General features: G+C 46.6%; 2 protein-coding genes across 3 annotated transcripts in view; both read right to left on the bottom strand.

The window, feature by feature from the left end:
• Nucleotides 1-3,143: 3,143 nt before the first annotated feature.
• INS (insulin) lies at nt 3,144-5,971 on the bottom strand. The gene is made up of 2 exons (XM_069016949.1): nt 5,595-5,971; nt 3,144-3,346 (listed from the first exon to the last, which is right to left on the bottom strand). Exons 1-2 carry the CDS (start codon nt 5,779-5,781, stop codon nt 3,210-3,212), a joined length of 324 nt encoding a protein of 107 aa, XP_068873050.1. The 5' UTR covers nt 5,782-5,971; the 3' UTR covers nt 3,144-3,209.
• TH (tyrosine hydroxylase) overlaps nt 3,273-22,234 on the bottom strand; it is a 34,755-nt gene continuing 15,793 nt past the window's right edge. The window contains exons 13-14 of one of the 2 annotated variants that reach the window (XM_069016948.1): nt 21,654-21,762; nt 3,273-3,346 (exon numbers count right to left, since the gene is read on the bottom strand). In XM_069016948.1, coding sequence (XP_068873049.1) covers nt 3,344-3,346; nt 21,654-21,762 — 112 coding nt within the window. In that variant the 3' untranslated portion in view covers nt 3,273-3,343. Of the gene's footprint in view, nt 3,347-14,967; nt 21,763-22,234 lie in introns of those variants that run through there. The other variant, XM_069016947.1, reaches the window with a different exon arrangement.

Raw genomic sequence — 22,234 nt, 5'->3', positions numbered from 1 at the left:
TCCTTTCTTTTCTAGGCAGTGTTAACAACTCAACAGCCCAAAGAATTTGCCTTGCAATCCCCTCTGCGGCTCAGCTTTCTATTCTCTATTCAAGCAGCATGAATGAACCGAAGCCTTTATTTGCATTCTCTTCAAATTGCCCTCCACCACGAGCATGAGACCTTTGGAAGTTTGTTGCAAGAGTAGCAGAGCCAAGATATTTTAGTCAGGCATGATGCCCCACCACTACCGCAAAAATCACTTCAGAGCATCTGCTGAGTCAGAATAAAGGGGACTGGATGCATTTGCTTCCCAAAGATCACAACGCAAAGCCTGGCAAGAGAAGGAACAGGGAGGGAGGTCAACGGATGTGGCATTCCCCGTCCTTGACTCATTTCTCCTGCAGGAATTCATAAGATCTGGCATCTCCCAAGCACGTCTGAGAAGAGGGAATGGCCTGGGCAAGGGCACAAGGATTTGAGGGAGGGTTTATAAAGAAATTTCATCCTGGACCACCATTAAAGATGTCGGTACAGACCTTAAGGACACCCATTCTTGGGTTTGGGTGGGGTAGGGGGCTAAAGCTGCCTGCCCTGCCACAGCACAGGGTCAGCAAGCCAGCAGCATCATGTTTGCAAGCCAGGGAGCCATGTGCTCCAGTGTGGAAAATGCAGAGGGTTGCCTTCAGGCTTCCTTCCCTGGAGTTCCAGAAAAAGGGGAGAAAGTACCTTTGTTCTCCTTTGGCCTTCACCTTACTGCAGCTTTTTAAAAAGTGAAGAGCTGGCCCTTTATGTTATTTTCAGTTCTGGAAAGCAAAGGTTGAATTTTTTTTTTTTTTTTAGGCTTCCTACAGTTTGAAAACAGATGCAGTATTTTCTCCTGCACCTCCTGGAGAGCAGCGTAGCTCACCGTAAGCCACTCATCTCCAGGACAGCTCTTGCTGTGGGGAGGAAGGGAGCAACAGCACCTGCATGTGCTCTGCAGAGAGCTCAGACAGCCTGGGTCCCTCAAGCTGACATGGGGCCATCCGTCCCTCCCTGACCTTGGTGGTCACCTTCTGGAATCTTTCAGCAGAAGCAAAAGCGTCCATCCCGGGGTAGCCCAGAGCCTGGTGGCTGGCTTGGGGTCTTGGGCAATTGGATGCAGAGGATGAAGAGCAGGCACCTGAACCTTCAATGTCCCTTCATCCTTTCAAATCCTGCCTTGCTAAAACCAGTCCGGTCCTGTGGGGAGTGCTGACTTTGATGAATCAACATTTTCCAGCAGAAAAAGTGGCATTTGCAATTTCCCAACAAGTCCTAATTGAGAGCATTCAGAAAAAGCAAACAAACAAAGGATCAGACCAAACAATGGCAGAGGGCAGGAAATGAGCTGGGCATCTCTGAAGAGCTGTCCTCACCCGAGCAGAGCATTGCTGCCAGGGCAGGAGTGCCAGCAGATAAACAGGGCTCTGCCAGATGGAGGAACCACCATGGCTGGATGTCCTTTCCCTCCAGAACATACAAACAGACCTGAACATCTGCCTTTTGGATCAGGGTGGTGTCTCCTGGATGGATGGGATTGCTTGTGCTTGGCTGCATGCCTGAATATGTTGGTGGCCTTACCATGAGCAATAGCTCTGCTATTTTGTTGGGTTTTTTCTTTTTTTTTGCAGTAACACTTGTCCTGATCTCATGGTTCACCAGGACAGGTAGGAGAATTGCTTCTAGGGAGTCCCCTCTAGAAACCACTGGAGTTATACACTGTGAGGTTTGGTGGGAGCCAAGCAGCTCAGAAACAGAATATGTCTTGCCATGCTTTCACAATCACAAGATTTTGGTCTGAAGCTGCTTGTAACAGTTGAAAGCTTTGCTGCTAGGAATGTTCAGTGGGACCTGGCAGAAAGGGTGATGAAGAGGGATGGAAGGGTGGTCAGGGGGAGCAGGACTGGCTGAGTATCGCTGGTGTGGCACCTGCAGGAGGAGGCCCCTGTCTTGGGCTTTTGAATGCACCAAGGGAATTTATATGCAAGGTCACCACAGGGAATCATGGGTGCTTTCTGATTTCATTTTTTATGTCTGTATCTTCTTTTCAGCAACTCCTCCAGCTGCTCTTCCAGCCTTTCAGTTTGTAGTGGTTTGGCCAGTTTTGTGCTCATGATAGGATTGGGAGTAACGCATCCAGGCAGGGATGAGATGGCAGCTTCCATCTGTGCAGCTCCACTGGAGGCAGTCGGAACTAGTTTGGGAAATGAGGCTGTTAAAACCACAGGCTCCTCTCAGACCAGCTTTCAAAATCTGTCACCAGCAAAATGCAGCCCTGGCCGCTGCTGTCACCTCTGCCAGGCTGAGCCCATCCCGCAGAGCCCCTCTGCATGGCTTTTTGTGGTAGACTGCCACGGGAGTCCCTTGGCAGAGGGAACACAGCCCTTCCCTACACACTGGGACACTCTGGCCAGCTGGAACTGCTGTGGCAGCTTTTCCTCACAGAAAGGGGCAATTTTGGGTCCAGTTATTTGAAAGAGGTTTGCAGCAGCAGGAGCAGGGATACTGCCCAGCACATGGGCAATAGATTCAAAACTCCTTCTGGACTAAATCCACTTTCAGTACATGGCTTGTCATATCCTTGAGAACAACAAGCACATCCCACAGCAGGGACTCTCCCTGGGCCTCCCACAAGCAGAAGTGGGAACTAGACTCACTTTCTAAATTGGCCATGGTGGTCATCCATGATTTTTCTGAGTACAATGAATAGGTGACATAATTCTTTGCTTAATCTTTACTGTTTCCATTATGTAGCTGAGGAAGTTCAGTCTCCAGCTGCCTGGCTATATTTGGGCTGTGAACTGCAGGAAGTTGATCAGCATGACATTGTTACAGATATTCCCCTGTAATGTTTCCCTAGTGAGAGAAGTCTTGTTCAAACCTCTCTGCCTTCTCCTGCTCATTCTCCAAGCACTGGGGGTGCCAGATGCTCTATATACCTGCTCCAAAGCTGTGTAATACCCCTCCCTCCCTCGCTCCCATGGAGTTCATTTGTGTGGCACAAGGATAATGTGAAGTGACGGCTGAAAACTGCCTTACCCAAGCATGGACACTGACACTCTAAAGCAGACAAAAAGATGTGGACTCAGGAACCAGCACAGTCCTTCCAATAGATCCACAACATTTATTCAATTGCTTCGACGGTGCAGCAGCGTTAGCGCGTGTTTCTGCCCGCGGCCCGCCAGCTCCCCAGCGCCGGCCCTGCTGCTAATCGCAGTAGTTTTCCAGCTGGTAGAGGGAGCAGGTGTTGTGGCAGCATTGCTCAACGATCCCTCGCTTCACTTTCTCAAACTCCTCCTGCTGGAAGGGCAGCTCTCCCAGCTCACCGTGCAAGGGACCGCTCACTGCCAGGGAAGAAGAAGCGAAGTTGTGGGATATCGCACAGCATCGGCCCCGGCTCTTGAGCCCTGCAGACATCCCCTTAGCAGGCACCAGATTTTTAATCCAGAGTTGTTTGGAAAATGGGAAGGAAGTTGCACAGGTTTCCCCAGGTTGATGCTGCTTGTAGCACCTGCAGGCTCCCTGTTTCCTCTCCCAAAATAATCCTGTGGTGTTCAGAAGATGCCAAGCTGAGTGGCTGTTGGCAGTGTGAGGGACAAAGAGATACAGGGCCTTTATTGGGGAAGACATGTGGAGAAGAAGAGAAACTCTGCACCCTCCATGGGGTGAGCAGCTAGTAAGTAAGATAATAAAATGGGATTGTTTGCTCTAGAGAGAAGAGTTTGGGATTGCAATGCCCTTTAGGCAGTTACCCACTCTTCTAGGAGCCTGGGCAGACAATTGGGATGTTCATGGGATTGCAGGGACAGTCCAGTTCTGAGGCTGGGTGCATTTCCCAGCTGTTCCTGAACAGCCTGATTCAGTTGGCTGCCTGGATATAGCCTCAAGCTGACAGCAAAAGCATTTGTGTGGGTCTGTGTTCCCAGCTGGGGGCAAGTTTTTAGAAGCAATGATAAATTAGGGTATTTGGACACAGATAAAACTCAACAGAATGTCTTATTTGCTGGTGAGAACTTGAAAACTTGTGCATAGATCTGTTCAGGTTTTAGTTGCCCAATGAAAATATGGAAAATGGCAAATAAATCAGATTTTTTCCTGCAGGAAAAAATCCCTGACAACAAAGAGAAAATGCCTGGAAAAGTGAGAATGAGATGTGGTTTCTAGGGCAATACAAGTACAGTACAAGATGCAAAATCCCCAAGCCCCCAAAGCGTGAGGCAATGAACAAGGCACAAGAGTAACACAAAATCATTATGCTAGTGTGCTAGAAGGGAAATTTGGAAAAATTTGGTCCAATGTTAAGTAGAAGAGGAAATAGCTAGTCAATGCTTTGTGATTTACTTGTCTTCATCCTTTGAGCCAGCTGTGAGCAGACTGTAAACATAACCAGATTGTGTGACAAAGAGGTGGTGGCTCAGGGAAAAGTCCTGAAAGAAGAGGTGGAAAACCCTCAAATACTTCCACTCTGTTTGGCACGATGAAATTCTTTGTACAGTATCTAGGTAATTTGGCTGATGGAACCTCCAACCCATTTGTGGTGGTCTCCAGAAATTAATAATCAGAGAATGGAGTAAATGACATCCCGAACAAATCATGGCAAGCCCTCTGCTACGGCATTATCTTGTTTCACCTTACAATGACCCCTAAGGCTATTTTGCAGGATGGTTGCATACACAGGAGAAGGAATTGGACATGAATGAAGACAGTACATGATGGAAGAGAAATGGTGGGAGAGATGTATAGTAGTCAGGGGAGGTTAAGTAAAGGTTGATCTTGAAATGAGAGGATTGAGATGGATGTGATTAGGGCAGGGGTCTCTTCTGCATCTATTCACAGTCTTGATTAGAAGCTTGGAAGACAGAATGTTCAATGTGCTTCTCCAGGCCTTACCAGTCAGCAACATGTAGACAAATGCAGAACAACTTGCACGTTTAGACATCTAGAAAATATGACCTAAGAAGGTAGTAGGGTTGTGTAGCTGAGGAGAGCTTAAAACTAGACATGGGAACAGTATTCAAACATTTTGAAAAGCAATCATAAAGATGAAAGGACTAGGCTCTTCCCCATGTCCACTATTTAGAAAACAAGAAATCATTTACAGCAAGGGATGTTCAGGTTGGATATTGGGAAGAAACACTCAGGAAGATCAGTTAAACGTGGGAATGGGCAGCTCTAGAAGGCAGAAGAAGCTTTCTCTCTGGAGGTTTTTATGAATGTACTAGAAAAACATGGCTAAGAAATAGAATGGGGATAACTGATCCTGTCTTGGGGCAGAAGGAAGCTTCTTGAGTTCCTCCCACTTTTATTTTCTTTGAGTACTCCCAGGCTGGTGTAACGGCTGCACAAAGAAATAGATGAGTTTGAGCTTTCAGGCACAATTCCCTTTGCCTCATAAATCCTCTCTCCCTGCCTGCCCTCTCATCTGCCTTTTTAACCTGAAGAGCTTTTCACTGGCAGTGTGACGCTGTTGGTATGCCAAAGGTATTCCTGGCATTCCCCGTGGTAAGGACATTCCTGGTGTCACTGTCAAAGGTGGCTCTTGCATCTCGCATCACATGGCACGCGGCTGCTCTCACGGTCAGCCCGACTTACCTAGAGGCTGCTCAACATCCCGCCGGGCTTTGGGTTGGTAGAAGAAGCCCCGCTCCCCACACACCAGGTACAGAGCCTCCACCAAGTGGGAGCCACAGAGGTGCTGGCTGACAGCTGCGTGGCTGCCCCCGGGGCCGGAAAGGGCAAGCAGGGCCAGGAGAGGCAGCGATTGGATCCAGAGAGCCATGGTGGGCAGGGTGAGGCCTAGGGTTAAGAGGCAGAGGAGACACAGGAGAGTCTAGGAGGTAAAAATAGGTTGAAATCAAGCATTTTATGACTTTCAGCTCCTCAGGCAAGGAAATGAGACCAAGGTAGGAGATGGACCTTCTAGTTTGAGAAAGAAGAAGAGCTTTCTGCATCAGGCTATACAAGTGACAGTGTATGCCTACTGACTATAACCATAAGTCCATCTCCATGCTCCATCAGTCTCGGACTCCCTGCTGTCTTGCCTCAAAAGGCTGGAAGAACCATCCCACCAAGCCCTATAGTGTGCACGCCCTTGACAGCCAAGGTCAGCAGATCCCTTCAGGGGAAAAACCCTCTCTGCCCAGTCAGAATGGGCTGTAATGTGTGATGATGGCCCAAAACCAGCACAATGTGCTCAAAAACCTCAGGAGGCCTCATTTTCTTGGGTCAATGAGCCACACTTGTCACCGCCTGCTATGTCAACTTAAGACAGGTCTGAAAACAGGTAGAAGGTGAAAGGGAGGCAGTCTGACTTACCCAAGAGGTGGCAGCAAGAGGTGGAGAGAAGTTCGGTCTGAGGGATGAAGATGGTTGGTAGTAATGTCCCCATTCTCTCCTTCCCATATTTATATGCTTTACGTTAGCCCAAGTGACACAAGAGCTACCACGAGCCCCACCTACTTGATGACACTCTAGCCAAAATTTTTGCTACTTGTGCAAATTAATTTCCCTCTGCGCAGCATCCACAGGTCTTTATGCAAGTTAAGACAGAAGCAACTGTTTGCAGTTTCCATCTCATTTAGTCCGCTCTTCTCGTTTCCCTGAAGCTCTGTCCTGAGCCATCAGTGACCCTTTTAGCAGGAGATAATGGTGCTATTGCAGCTGCAATGATTACTAATGAGACTAATGCTGGCAATAGACACTGTTGGCATTGAGGTGGTTCAACAGCTGTTTCTAAAATGTAAAATTAAAAGCAAACATGTTAATCTGTTTGATTTATATCACCTTGGAAAGTATGCAGCAATGGGACCAAGTGGTTGGTGAAATCATGCTACTGTCAGGTGTTAGGAGAAAGAAAACACATTATTGTGCGGAGGCTCACGGGCCATGCGGTGCGCAGCGAGAGACACGCGTCCACTGCTTGGGCAGGGGGAGGAATAACATCTGCATTTTGCAGGAGACCTTGGGTGGTCGTTTTGGCTCAGCACAGGTCCAGAGTTTGAGCATTTGGAATTGCGTATGCGAAAATAAAATAAGCCTTTTCCCCTTCTCCCCCTTCTCCTTCACCTGCCCCTTCAAATTCCTGTTTGGGATTAAGCAGAGTAAAGGCTCAGTCACTGCCATTTGCAGCTGAGAGCTCTGAGTAATTCAAATCTTTCCTCTGGGGCTCTGTCCAAAATGGTGTCTTCACCACCAAGAAACATTTCTGGTAAATCCCAGCGAAAACAAGGAGATACCTGATTATCTTCATTCTGGCTGTTAAGTTTGCTTTTAAAAGGAGATGGTGGGTCAGGAGTGGTCCACTGGCTTTTCTGGGTCTGATTTTGGCAACAGATCTAGCTCTTGCTCTTTTTCACAACATTATCCAATTTTTTGAGTACCTTTGTGCTCAACTTTTCTGCCACCAATAGTGAGCTTGTACTTTTTCGTGCTACACGTATACTTTCTTTTTCTTTTCTCCTTTTATTTTTTTTTTTTTTGCCTGAAAAGGCCTATTTTAAATGCTGGGGATGAGATCATCTTCAAACTTCCCATTGCTCCAACTTTTGAGACTGCAAGTGCTGAGCACCACTGAGTAGGAGACATTTTCATCTGTTCGAACTCTCTTGCTTGTTTAACTTAGAATAAGCCTCATTCTCCATAGACAGGATAAATCAGAAGGAAGTTCACCGAAATCAACGCAGTGCCTTGAGATTCGAACCAGGCCTTTGATTCCTTGAATAGTCAAAGCAATTCCGTCCATCAACACTTAGGAGGTAGGAAGTGCCATATGCCCCTGTCATGGCTTTGAGTGTGAAGTATCATATGTTTGCTAAATGACTGTGATTGCAAAAACGCTTGTGAGAAGCGCTAAATCTCCGATGAGCGCACAGGGACGGGACCCATTTGCTCAAACGGATGCAAGACAAGGTTATCAGTTACATCCCCTGCCATGTAGGTCTTTCAGCCCCCTGCTAATAAATCCAAGTTGTGATGCTCAACTACAGTTAATAGCATTTCTGCACAATGTGTAACATTATCTCTGTCTCTCTTCCCCTCAAAAAAGATACTGGATGTACTTGAATGACCTAGTGGTATACCCATGAAGAGGGGCTCAGGTTTCAGCAAGATAGGAGTTCAGGGAATTCACTTACTGAGACCTTACTGCTGGGTAAAGATGGGGAGTTAGCAGCTACATAGGATAAAACCTGCTATTTTACCCCGGCTGAAGTAGGTTGCCAAAGCCAGGAGGAGAAGTCTTGTGTGATTCATGCTTCCTCCACAGCAGGGACCTCGCACCTGGAATCTCACACAAAGAGGACAACCTGCAGAATTGCCCTCCAGGTCTCCTTGGCAATCATTTGCCTGCAGTCATCACACTGCTCGAGGTTCAATGGACCTCAGTCAAGTGATTGTCTTGGAAAGGCTCCTGAGCAGGGTGTTCCCCAGGTTAATCACAAGCTGAGATTTGCCATTTAGGGCTTTCCTGCTTGCACTTCTTAATGTTACCTGAGCTCACCTGAACCCATGTTTTACTGACAGAGGGACTTTGTAAGGAGGCTCCTCTATCCACCATTGTCTCTCTTCTAGGCAGCTTCCCTGCCAGACTTTCTCCTTCCCTGAGGCTTACACCACTGGTGTAGCAAAAAAAGCTGCTTTATTTTGCTTTCAAAGTGCCATGTTCTTAGCCTGTTGCTTCTCTTACTCTTGGCTAACCAAATCCTGGAGGTAGCTTCAAAAAGCTCGTGGCATTCCTACAGCGTGCCACAGCAGGGGAAGGGCTGACTGTACCCAAGCGTTCAGGAATTCCTCTTGGCTCGCTGTAGTTTGGGTACAGAAATAAGTCAGAAGATTTATTGGAAGGAAAAAAGATATCATGCTGGCTCAGTGTTCAGCACAGGCCAATTTTTTTTTGCAAAAGTTTCCTACTACGATTTTTTTCCCCTTCCAAAATATGATCACTTTGATTATTTATTGGAAAACATATTTTCTTACCATAAATGGTCCTTTGGAATATGAAAAACGCTAGCAGTCATATAAATGGATATAAAACGGATACAAACTGCGGAAAGTTTTGTCTTAGAGGGAAAACTCCCATGTCAGCAGCAAACTGAGAGAGGGGGCCAACAGGGGAGCCCATTTGTAGATGGAAAAGCTTTTTCTACAGAAAAATCTCCGCTTACTCCTTCCAGGCTGGGCTTCCCCATGATTTTCATGTCATTAGTCAGTGATGAGCCAAGCACTCATCCATTGTTTCAGCTATGCATGCCTCCTGTGATCCCCCCAGATCCTCAGGTCCACATTGGGCTCACTTGGCTGAAGGGTGGGAATGGTTGCGTGGGAGTGGGCTGCTCCTGCCCTTCGTGCTAAAGCACCTCCAGACGTGACTCAAAACCACCTCCCTTCCTCACATCCCCCCCAAGCCTGAGCAGTTGCATCAGTGGGAACAAGGTTTAGGCAATCCCTGGTGTCATGTAATCGAGTTTTACAGTCCGCTGCCAGCACAATAAAATCTTTACTACTGTAGATGTCTCGCATTTTCAAACCCCGTCCTGAAAAAATAACAAGCCTGCTACAGGGGAACTAGTTAAAAATTACAAGCTTGTGCAAGTTTTAGTGACAGCAAAGGTCAGGGCTGGAGGCAAACGAGTTCTCAGCACCCAGGGACCCCAAAATGCCACCCACATCCCCCTTGCTGCTCTGATGCCCTGTGGCGGCTGCCACTGTCCTTCCCATGCCTGCGTGTGCATTGTTCCAGAGGAGTAGCAGGCATCCACACAGCAGTGACCACATGGCTCCTCTTCCCTGTGGGGTGAATTCAGTAGCTTGTGAAGCAAAGAGCCCCAGTGCTCATCTGTGCTGTGCCAGCAGCCTGCTGAAATACAGCCCAAATCACCCTGAGGGGTCTGCATTCCCCAGAGCAGGTTTTGGGGGTGACCAGCATCCTTGGTGCTCCCTGTTTCCATGTGTTTTCCAGTGGCTCTGCTCCCATTAATGTGCCCAAGCACACGTGCAATTGTACTGGTGTGAGATGAAGGGCAGGGAGGTGAACCTGGCACTGAGGAGGGGCATTAATCATGGGAATACCTGCAAAGATGCCTTCAAAAGTACATGGCCTTGGGGAGAGAAGGGGCTGCTAAAGCAAAGGGTGAGGCTTTGGCTTATCTGGAGCCACACAATGAGAGATGCCCTTGCTTCAAAGGGGGCATTGTGCAAGCAGAGCAGGGGGATGCTCACTGGGACATAAGTAATCTCGGCTGCTTCCATAAACTAATCCGGGTGGCCGCCTGGCTGCAGGGCATGTGAGCCACCCCCATTGCCCCATCGGCCACCAGGCTCAAGTGAGATGCTCCTGCCGACTGTGGACTTCACAATTTACCAGGCTCTCCCAGGCCAGGGACATTATCCTGCTGCTTAGAGCACAAAGGGTGGGTTTATAAAACAGCAGGGCCATCCCAAAGCCCAGTATAACCATCCAGGTCTGACCCATCCGCTCCCATCAGCTTTGGGTTAGCTGTGAGGAGCAGAGAGGGCTGTGAGTACAGGCGCACCCCTGGAGATGCAGCTCACTGGCAGAAGATGCTCCAGGGAGCAATTCCAAAGAGCCAGTAGCTTTCCTTAGAGAACAAGGGAGATTCCCACGTGTGCTGCAGCTCTGAGAACAGCCTCGTGCAGCTCAAGCCCTCTGGCCACCCTTCCTGAGTACATAACACCTCTCACAGGGAAATGGTGACCTTTGACAAGCCCAGCTCACCAGGGACCACAGAATCTGCAAATTAGTTTGGCTGCACCTTGCTCAAGCCCCCCTGGCCTCTGCAGGATCAAACCTCTCCACAAGTACAGCTACCCAAGTGAGCTAGACCAAATTTAATGATCTCTAGAGTAAAGCTCCCAAAATCTTTCCCATCCACTTTGGGAAGAGCATATGCAAGGTTATAAATAGAGATGGAAAAAACAGCTATGCTCCTTTTAACCCTATGAAAATATTGCCAGCCACATATTTTTTGAGAAGGTAAAGAAGAAAATAGCACCTAAGAGCTGTTATTAGTTCCTAGACACAGCTATTAGCAGACGCAGCAGAACAAATTAGTTTGTTTATCAATGAGGAGAAGATTAAATCTGTGGCTATTAATGGCCCAAAAGTAATCCTTTGGTGGAGATGGGGAAACATTAGAAGAGGTGATGACACCCTGCCAGAGGACAAGTACTGAGAAACAAAAGTAACAAATAACTTCCACTGAGTGGAGAAGCACTGGAAGAGTAGCCTGATCAGCACCAATCTAAAAATACCCATTTTCAGCACTGATACCATGTCTGTCCTCCGTGTGGTCGAGTCCACGACAACAAACAGAGAGGATGTTGACCCAGTCCTCAGGAAACAGCCATGAGAGGGGCCATCGAGCCTGTCAGGGAGTTTTCTCCAGTGTCCAAAACTGTAGGCACTAAAGTCTCATAGTGCCACCACCATGGCTTCCACAGCAGGTCGCATCACAGGTACCCCTTGGACCTGGAGAAGCCTTTGGTAAAACAGAGGAGAGGATGACCTGGTCCTTGGTCTTGATGCTGGAAAGGACAGGCAGGCCACCAGACACCAGCAGACACAGCCAAAAGTGCTGGGTGCTGTAACTGGGTGCTACAAGCCACCGAGGCAGCAAGCAGGTGAGGAGGGAAATGCCAAAAAACAAAGGAATGTTTTTTGCTGGCTCTAACTGGATTTGTCCCAGCTGTAAAGTGGTCTCATGGATTGAAAATCGATTACTGTGTCACATACTACTGTGTTTTTCACCACTGCCCATCTCTGCAGCTGGACATCTGCACACTGACCTAAAACCCCACTTTTCTCCAGGACTTCTGGAGGTGCTGCTTGCTCCTTCACCTTCGCAGGGTATGCTTTGAGCTTCAGCACTTCAGGTTCCTCCAGCTGGATTGGGACCTGAGACAGGAGCTGTGATCTTTTCCTCTGTCCCACTCACTCCTACAGCATCATCCACATGGTGTTTGGTGTTTTGCTGGCTGGCACAACTCTGTGCCAAAGCACCTTTCCTAACGCTGCATCTTACAGTGAAAAAAACCCAGCCCACCACAGATCTTACGAGCTGTGGTTGCTCCCAGGCATCCATCTTCCTGCATTGTCATTCCTCACTCTCAGGATGCTCCACTGGGGCCAGGAGGTGCCGAGGACTAGCAGAAGGGCCGCTCCTTTTCCTGCTTGTGGTCGGCAGGACCCCACTGCAGAGTGCTCTGATCTCCCCTGCCAGGGAACGGGAACTCCCAGGTCTGATACCATTAATTATCGCTGGGTAAGTGGATTGTTTTGAGCACTTAAAGCTACTTTAAGGATTTGGATGCACATCGGCAACTAGTCCATAGGCTTTCCTATGGGTTTCTAGACAAGGAGGTGTAAATCCTGCTGATAAGGCTTGTTAGTGATAGGGGGCTGGGGAGGGGAAGAAGGGGGGGGGGGGTGTTTGGAGCCAGGCACAGGGATCTCCGGGGCCGGGAGGGTTAAGCCCAGTGCTGCAGCCCCCTCCTCCTGCCGGAGAGCCCCTGGCTAGGGGGAGGCACTGGGGTGCTGCGGGCAGTCGGGGTCAGGCTGATTTACAGCAGCAGAGGAACCGGGGCTGTTAATTCAAAGTTGCCGCTTATCGGTGTTTAGAAAGCAAGCTCCGATCTGTTGGTTAGCGATTTGGCCTTTGCTGTAAATAGAGGGGCCCCGTGCTTTGCTCTGACATTTTTGTCTTATTATCTTGTCTCAGCCTCCGAGGGAGGTGGGACAGTTATTTAAGGCTGACCTTAGTGGAAGGAAAATGAACAACTCCCTTACCCCACCCTGTTTTTCTCTCACAGTCCTGGGTAACAACTGTTGCATTGAAGTATCTGTGCAAGACACTTAATCCTCCACCATCCCTGAAAATATTTTGTAGATCAATTCACCCTGCTGTGCCCAGAGAAAATAATCACAAAGAGACCAAGTAGAACTAATGTCAGGAGTAAAAAAAAAAAAAAAAAAAAAAAAAAGTATTTTCCATCATTATCCCTCCAGAAAAATCAATGAGGATGGGCCTTGAATCCATCAGAGACTGGAGTTCACCACTTAGCCTGTTCAGTCTTGCACTGCTGTAGTCCAGGTTTAACCCAAATCTTTGTGACATGAGTTTGAAAAGCAGTTGCTTCATCCCAAGCAACTAAAGATAGACCTCTAAACATGATATACAGAAACACATACACAGTGGCTGGTTGGAGCTGGAGAGAGTGTTTTGGGTCTGGGGAAATTTAGATTGAGACCCAAACCCTCTACAGCTCTGGAGTAGGGAGTTCAGGGGATGTACAAGGAGGCTGTGTGGGTCCAACCCTGCTGGGATGTGTGTGGGTTTTGGGAGGTTTGCTGTGTGCAGAAGTCAACATGTGCATGTGCTACAGCAGCCCCTGAGTGGTTCACACCTTATACAAGATATTCAAAGTGAGTTGGTTAACAGAGACAGGAAGAAATCCTCGTCCATTTGGAGCACAGCACTTGCTAGACTGAAAAACATCTGATCTCCAAACGCTTGTTTTATTGACCTGTCACCACCAACCCCACCAGCTGCACAACGTGAGTGCAAGGATACAGTAGCACATCTGGGGTGCAGACATGTGGGGTTTTTCAATCCCATACCTAATTTTTGCAAACCTTTCTGTTCAGTTAAACACAACAACAAAACCTGAACAAAACAAGCAAAAAAAAAAAAGAAAAAAATCACCACCAAAAAACCCCGCCATGATCAGTTTTCAAGACATTTCCGATGCTTTCAGCTGTGCCAGAAAAACGCCAAAAGATCATCTTCCCACCTAGAAAACCTAGAGTTCTTCCAAACACTGTAATGAACAAGTGTTGGAAAACTGAAAACAAATTCCTTGCAGTGGAAAGTGCAGTACCCACTCTGGTCCCTGGGGAAAACACCAAGTCTGACTTGAGCTGGATTAGCAGTACGAATGACAGCTCAGGTCAGCCGCAGCCTTATCCGAATCAATTCCCCTCTCCGGGGAGGCAGTGCGTGTGTGTGCGCATACCTGCAGCTACAGGATTTGTAAATAATTGAGTTCTTCTGATCCCTACCACCACAGCACAAGAAGAAAGATTTGGTCCTGAGGGGGCTGACAGAGGTTCAAGCCCCAGATCTGCCACTTAGAGGCTTCTTCCCAAAGCTGTTTAGGCATGTAATTACTTTTCCGGCTCTGTGCCTGGTCTGAGTCTCTGATTCTCTGCCTCCTTTTATCTGTCAGCTTTTTACAGGGACAAGAGTACTCCTCTACCTCCCAAGCATGTAATGAAGATGAATTCATTACAGCTGTAACACTTTAACGAGCACTGTGAAGATACAGGGTATCCTTACGAGTCCTAAATTAGGAAACTCCCTCTCAGAGTGTGCTGGGGTGCCTGGATGCATGGCCCAGATCTGCGCCAGCAATACGTTAATCCACCTCTGTCCGTAATTCTGGAAGGGATTTTAACAAGAGAAAGGGTCTGGCTTTCATGTAAAAGCCAAGCTTGCAGTAGTGACTGGAATTAGTTTCCTTTAACATGAGGATAACTCCAGAGTAGGAAACACTTATGTGATTGGGCATATCTTCTGGTCTCTGGATGTGCATCCCAATTCCTGGGCATCCTGTACCCCTGGATGCAGCAGACACAGAAATAGTGAGAAATGCTGGGAGAAAATGTATTTAGTGAAGGCAAGTCCCCTGGTGTTTTACTGTTTAAAAGAGACCTCCCAACTACTGTTTTGTGCATAATTGTGCAATTGGTAATATCCTGCCAAAGAAAGGCTTAGATCATCTCGTCTGCAAAGCATTTTCCACCCCCAAATAAACATTTTGCACGAGTTCAAGTTGCAGGTCTTCCACCATAATGTGCCCCAGGGTGGATTTTGCATACTGCCTGCAGGCAAGGCAGCCGACCTGAATATGGACAGCGGAAGGATGCAAGAGTCAAACTCAGGATGCTAGACCAGAAATATATCTTTTTATTCTTAATATCATGTGAGCAGCAGCACGATTCCAAAATGAAAAATATTTCTGTTTGATATTTCTTTACACAGAGAGACAGAGAGACAGACAGACAGATCCACCCACAGCAGCAGCAGCAGCGACAACAGCGAGACCGCTCAGCGAGGCACTGAGACAGGCGCACACCAGAGGGGGTGGTGGGGCCTGGCTCTGAGGAAGGCTTTTCCCCTTTCTTCCTCCCTGGCCTGCCCGTGTTCCATCCAGGGGAGAGTTTAACCTGGGCTGACCCATCACTTTGGTTTTCCCCAGTCACTTTTTATAGGACTTGCAGTCGCGTTTGGTGAGGTCTGGGGGAATGGTATGAAGGACCCCATGAACCACCCAAAGGACACGGGCTCGTGCTTAGCTCTAAGCAGCCACATAATCCTACAAATCTGCTCCACGGTTAGGAAAAGGGAACTGATAACATCTTTTGGTGAAAGGTGTAACTGGGTAGATCCTCAAAGGCTTTTTCTCTGAGTGATCTCGAGGCCAAGCTGTGTGGAGCTCTGAGTAACCTGGTCTAGTGGAAGGTTCCCTGCCCGTGGCAGGGGGTTGGAACCCAAACCATTCTATGATTCTATGATCTCATTCAAGGCAACTCTACAAACCTAACCAGCCTTGTGCACAATACTTGAGGGATACCTTAAGACAAAATTGAAAGCATGGGAAAAATCCAAGACAACTCAGGAAAAAGACTAAACCCGGGAATACTGGAGGGCTGCAGGAAATCCCAACAATATCAGAGATTACAGCAGGGGCTGTGGGCGCCTCTCCAGCCCACAGGAAGCCGATGGGTGATAGAGACCAAATGTTTCCCGATATGGGAGAGTGGATGAAAAGAGACTCAAGGATTCACTGCCTCTATTAGTGGGACTGTTATGGGAAGCAGCAATAATCTATACCAAGGCAACACCATAACATCAGCTGCGTCAACGGGAAAATTGTGTTTTAAAAGGGTCTATCCAGTGACTTGAATTAAGTTTGTCTTTACAAAAGGAATACCATCTAGTGGCCCAAAAAGGCAATAAGGATGTGCAATGGTAATTAGAGAATCAGATGAATTTAGAAAAAGAGAAGGAAAAACTACAGAAGTAAGGAGAGTGATTAACATATATAGTGCAGTGATTCGCCCTGGAGCAAGGGAGAGCTCAAAAGGGACCTGATCATAGTAAATGCAAAGCTAAAATTAGACACTTGCAAAAGCAGATTGGGATGCAAAAATTAAAAATAACTGCTGGAGTTCCAGAAAGTGGTGTAGAGAACTGGATCAGGAGCCATCATAGGAAGATTTCAAGGATGATATGGGCAAATGGGAAAAGAAAGAGAAGTTGAGAATAACAGCCTATCCCACAAAGACTCCAAATGCTGTCCCGGAGTAGATGGGTATGGCAGATCAAACTGCTGTAGCTGTTAAAATGAAAAAAAAAATGACCCCAAGGCAGGTAGCTGCAGATAAGAAGCCACTGAAAGGCAGCACAACAGTAGAGAAACTGCTTATATTTAGAATTAAATGGGGATTAAATGGTAAATTGATTATAGAGTGTGTGCTCCACCAGCTCTTATCCATTGTACGTTGGGCACCTCCTTGATAAACCTTTAATCTTGCCACCATGGGCATTTAATCAAATTGCCCAGCAGGGTGGTAAAACAAGGATCCAATTGGCACAGTCACTACCAGTCCATAGGCTTGAGGGAGATGGAGAGTCTTTAATAAACTGATAGGCAGCTGCTTGAATGTCATGGACATGAGCAGCAGGACATGATACCATGTACCAGCCACCCACTCCCAGTGGAGCACAGGTATCTCTGTGGTCCCTGGCAGCCCTGAGTCTGAGTCAGGCTCCTTGGACAGTGGATGAAATAGGAGAGATGGTGGCACAAATGCACCCCCACGATTCACACAAAGCTTCCATATGGCAGAATGCAGGGGAAGAAGCAATTGACAGAGCTGCTTTCACATTAAGAGACAAACAATATACCTTTAGCTGTATCCCACAGGGCTGAGCACCTGCCCTGCTGCACATGCTTGTGTGAGCAAAGTGTTTGAGTGATGCGTGTGGGGGACAAAGAAAAGAGATTGCCTTATGTGATGATATTTGGGGAGCAGCAACTACAGAAGAAGAGGTACAAGAGAGATGTATCTGAGTTTTAAAATTAATAGACCAAATGGGATTTAATGTCAGCTTGAATATGGCACAGTTAAAACAACCTCAAGTTAAATGCCCAGACTCTGAAACTGGTGAAACAAGACGATGGATAAATGCTAGAAAGGTTAAGCTTTCTGTGAAATAAAGACTCCCACTAATCAATCCCAACTCTGAATAGTGCTGAGAGAATTTAATTTCTTATGGCAGCATATCTATAGCTGTGTTAGTATCTTATGGCAGTGTATCCAACTTTGCTAATAGCAGCAGAGCATCATGGAAATGACAGGAAAAGAATCAGGGAGGGAGCTGGAGCAAAGATCGAGGCAGTGCTTTATCTGACATGAAAGAAGCTGCTTGAAAAGCTTCTGCACTAAAATTTCCAGTTAAAGGAAAATTATTCATAACAAGAATTTCAACACGAGCTGACGCTGTGGGAGCAGTGCTGCTACAGAGAAATAGGGGAGGAAAATGGATACCAGTAGCATGTGAGTCCTCTCCAGTGGCTGGACAGAATTTCCCTGGCCATGAGAAAACCCGGTTAGAGGCAGTCTGGGCTGTGATGGAGTTCAAGGCTTTTCCCCTCAATAGTGCAGTTGTACCCCAGTTGTACCCCTCTGCTCTTACTCACAAAGAGAAGAAATGGAGATTAATGGGGATATCCTTTTATTGGAAACCAGGAATGAACCAAAGGTACTGCACACTCCTGGGAGTGCTACATTTGAACAAAGAGGAAGAATAACCCAACACACTCCTATCAGTGGAATGAGGGAACAAATAACAGGCACACTAGGGAAAGGATCATGCCAAGGGGCTTACAGGCTGTCAGTAGGAGACAAACCCCTCTACACAACATCTCTCTAGCTACTGTCTGGTAATAGAACAGAATATCGGATGCATGATGGGGAGAAAGGCAATGGCAAGCACATAATGGGATACCTATGAAGAAATCAGGAGTTCTATTTTACAAGCTTAGAGGGAGAGTGGGAATAAAATGCATGTAAAGGATGTTGAAGTAATGTGAAGACTGCAAGCAATACTGAGAAATAATTTATTGAGCAAGTAGATAAATTAACTCAGACTTTGTTTACTGCAGCCCCAACCAGGTGTCAGCTAAAAACAGAAAATGGGATGGATACTGTGGCCAGTGGAATAAGAGCAAGTTATCTTAGACTGTCATAATGAGCTACATAAAGAAGTGTAGGGTACTCTGAAGAGAGTGCAAAGAGTTAATATTTGGCCTCAAATGAAGCAAGAAACAGAGGATATAAATTAAAAACTGCCTAAGGTGTGCAAATGTGGATTAGTAAAAGAAAGCTGCCAACTCTGCTGCATTGGCTAAACCAAGGGCTGTGACAAACACTGCAAAGGGATCACCCCGATAAACTGCCACAAACTAAAGAAGGGTATCAGTATCTCTTTGCCACAATGAATGCCTTTCCTGCACAGGCTGAGGTTCTCCCACATGAAAGGAATACAACTGCTGGAACTGTAACAGTGCTGTTACAGACAATTGTTCATAGGTGTGGAACAGCACCTGAAACAGGGTAAGATGAACAGGGGGGAGGGATGGGAAGGGGGTGGTGGTTAAGTGAAGAATTCAAGTCTTAATAGCTGGCATAACAGGGGATTGAGCAAGGACTGTATATACCCTACCACCTGCAATCACCCAGACTGGTAGAAAGAAAGGAATTGGATTATTAATAATAGAAAATTCTAGGACAATATCCAAAATAATGGTCTGAAACCTTGCTATCAGCAGCTTTAAAAGCAGTGATAGATTAGGATTTGGTTTACAACTCTACCATATTTTGTTTGGATAGCCTGTTCCTTAGTAGCCCTATGTCTAAGGCCGTAAAATATTATGGCAAGATAAAGAAGGCAACAATCCTCTGGTAGAAGGAGCAACATGAGAAAAATGGGTAAAAGGAGAAAGCAAGGATCCAATTCATATATGGCTTATGAAATAAGGAGCCAAGTAATGTATTTGAAAACAGATAAAAAGGAACAAGCCCTAGAGACAAAATGAAAGGGGGTCTATTAAGTTACTAATAGGATAAATCCTTTAAGATATTAAATAGGTGAGGGCAATAGTAAATACAAACGGGTTCATGTGTCTCAGATGTCCCCCTAAGGGGCCAAAAAATTCTGGAATCTGTCACGGATTTGTCAAGAACACAGACACCGAAAATGGCCCAAAGAAGGACCTCTGGCGCCTGTGCAGCCCGAGCCCCCACACTCAGAGCCCACCCCAGCTCAGCCTCATGTCCCAAAAGCAAGGGAGTGCAGCCCTCCTGGTGCTCACCTTCCCCCTGGCTGCAGCACAGCTGTTTGTGTGCTTGCATACTTATGGTGCTGGGTAATGCTGCAAGTTTTGCTTATTTTCTATTTTTGCAGGACAGCAGATTTTACTACAGCTCCTCCAAAATGCAGTGGCTGACAGAGTCAGGGAGCAGCAATGCAATCTCCAGCAAGGCAGAGGATTTGAGGTCTCCTGCAGTTGCAAGGATTTCTAAATTGGCTTTTCACTCCATATTAACGAATTTGGTCCTTTTACGAATTGCATTAATTGTAGATATTTAAGAAGGCAGATAATGACTGTGAAGTGCTTTGGAGACCTAGAGATGACCACCTTCAGACCTTTACAGTTCTGGAGGCCAGACCAGAAAGTGAATGCCTCCACAGAGATTCCCTGCCTTCCCTTCCTGATCAGGAACCTGGCATTGCTGCAGGGTTTGGAGCATCCTTGCTGCTCTCATGGGCAGCAACCCAGGAGCTGCACACTACCAAGGGAGAGGAGAAACAGCAACCTGCAGACCAGTAAACTGACACTGCTCTTGTTAACAAGGTCATAACCCATGCATTAACTATACAGACTTATTGTTACATCTTGCCTGCTTGTTTTCTTTTTTTGTTTGTTTGTTTTAGTCTATTTTACTAAAGTCACCAGTAAGATTTTCATGGCTAGATAGCTAAGCTATGGCCTAGCCTGCCTTAGTCTTGCATAGTTTGCTCCAGCTATTTAATCTAGTAGTAATATCTGAAGAACCCAAATGAAAAATTGTTACAGCTCTTAAGGGAGCCTTGAGAATTACAGCTCATGATCTGGATCCACCCAGATTGGGAAATCATAGCTGCAGCTTTGGAAAAAGTTCTCTAAAATGACAATAACTGAATGAACTCAGTAGTTTTATCAGTTTACAGGAAAATCCAACGAGAAGGAGCAACTTGAGGAAAAGCAGCTAGCCCTGGTGTCAAACTGCTGATTTCACTAATGGCCTTTTAAGCAATTTAGGAGGAATTTAGGAGGAAGGGTCAAATAAGAAAAGAAACAGAAAGGAGAGGTTGAAGCAGGCAGGAGACTAAGTGCTGTCAGTAGCTAAGGAGTTAAAATTTGCGAGAACTGAGGGTTAAGCATATATATGTGGAGGTCTGAAATGGGATAAAGAGTAATGGATTGTAAACTATTATGACTGAGCCACAGTAGAAGTAACACTGGAGAACAATGTTAGCCGTGTTAATAGCCAAAGCTTCACTGCCAAGTCTTGCAGTTCTTTAAAGAGGAAATTACGAAAATCATACATTGTGGATAAGGATGGCAAAAGTCAACACAGAAATCTTATAAGTGATCATGCAAACAACTCTGTGTAATTCTCCCCTTCACTGTCCCCCACAGCTGTTTAGCAGCCTCCACACATCCCAAGCCCAGCTCTGATACTGCACAGCTGCATAACCTTGGGCCAAACTTCTGAGCAAACCGCTAAGTTATGAGACAGCCTGCAAGAAGATAAGAAGGGCAAAAGCAGGGGGAGGAAAACTGAGAGCTTTGGGTCAGATCAAGCCATTAATATCTGCACTGAAAACTGCATGAAACTGGGTTTGAGCATCCAAACTAGATGTTTACCTTCCTCAGAAGTGGCCAGCAATAGCATTATTCGCACACCTGATCTACATCAGGTGATACTGATGTTAGAATAGCTAACAAGACTCATGAAGTTGCTATAAGAGTTGCTTTGGGGATTAAAAAAAAAAAAAAAAAAAAAAAAACAGATTAAATTTTTCTCTCAAATTGCAATTTAAAAAAATTATCTTGTCTTTTTTTCTTTTTAAATAAAGTAGATTTTCTCCTCTTCCTTGCACCCAGCAACCTAGCACACAGCTCTTGACTTCAACTTTTTAGCTTGGCCATGCTTTTTTTCTCTGCTAAGCCTCTTCCAGCAGCCAGTAGAAAAGCTACCCAAAAAACCAGCAGGCCTTGGGTGCGTCCTGCTGCCCTCCTCCGAGCTGGCCCTACATACAAAAGTGGAAAGCTGTTGGGGTCGCGTGGTGACAGGCAGCAGTGCCAATGTTTGGAGAAGACAGGTAGGAATTACCTGGGAGCGAGGTGAGGGCAGAGCGGGCACGTCGGGGGCTGGGAGGGAAGAGGGGACGGGAAGGCTCAGTTCTTGTATTAACTGATAACATTGAGCGCGTTAATCAGCGAGTGAAGCTCATCCCTTACGCTCTCCAGGGAGTGACAGATCATCTGAGGGCTGTCCAGGAGCTCGATGCTGTGGGTGTAGGGCTCGTATTTCACCGAGAAGGGCCGCTTGATGTGCGCTGCGTAGCTCCTGCAAGGGAAGGGGGCAGAAGGCTGGGTGTGAGAAATGAGTCCTGAGGCTCCGTCCTGCCCATTTCCATTTACCCAGGAGGATTCCAACAGGTTAATGCCTCCTTTTTTAGGCAGAGTTTCCACCTTTGCAGCACCACAGGGTCATAGCAGTGGTTGAGATCCCTTGTGTTTGTTACAGAAAACCATGAGTTTGACTGTGGCTTTCTGTGGGCTGTACCAAAGTGGAGGGTACATCAAACTGGTCACCTCCATGGCCACTGCCAGGCATTCTCTGCTGCAATTCCTTTTTCAAAAAGTGCCAAGGAGATTTAGAAGCTAATTGCAGGGAAAGACTGTGGTATTATCATATTAAATTACTAAATCCTTTCTGACATGCATTTATTGACTAATCTCTGCTTGAGGAGGGTGAAACTGGCTGTGTGGCATGTTAAGGATAGACTTGACAGGCAGTGGCTCAGACCTGAGCTAGA

Source organism: Aphelocoma coerulescens, chromosome 5 (assembly GCF_041296385.1).
Source record: "Aphelocoma coerulescens isolate FSJ_1873_10779 chromosome 5, UR_Acoe_1.0, whole genome shotgun sequence".
In the NCBI taxonomy this organism is placed as follows: Eukaryota; Metazoa; Chordata; class Aves; order Passeriformes; family Corvidae; genus Aphelocoma; species Aphelocoma coerulescens.
The sequence above is the reverse complement of the archived record's forward strand: the minus strand, read 5'-3'. Positions and strand labels throughout refer to the sequence as shown.

What these genes read in the sequence shown, in the direction of transcription:
- INS (XM_069016949.1), bottom strand. Translation starts at nt 5,781, where the DNA reads ATGGCTCTCTGGATCCAATCGCTGCCTCTCCTGGCCCTGCTTGCCCTT. An exon ending in GGATGTTGAGCAGCCTCTAG is followed by an intron (nt 3,347 to 5,594) that starts GTAAGTCGGGCT and finishes CTTCCCTGGCAG; the next exon opens with TGAGCGGTCCCTTGCACGGT.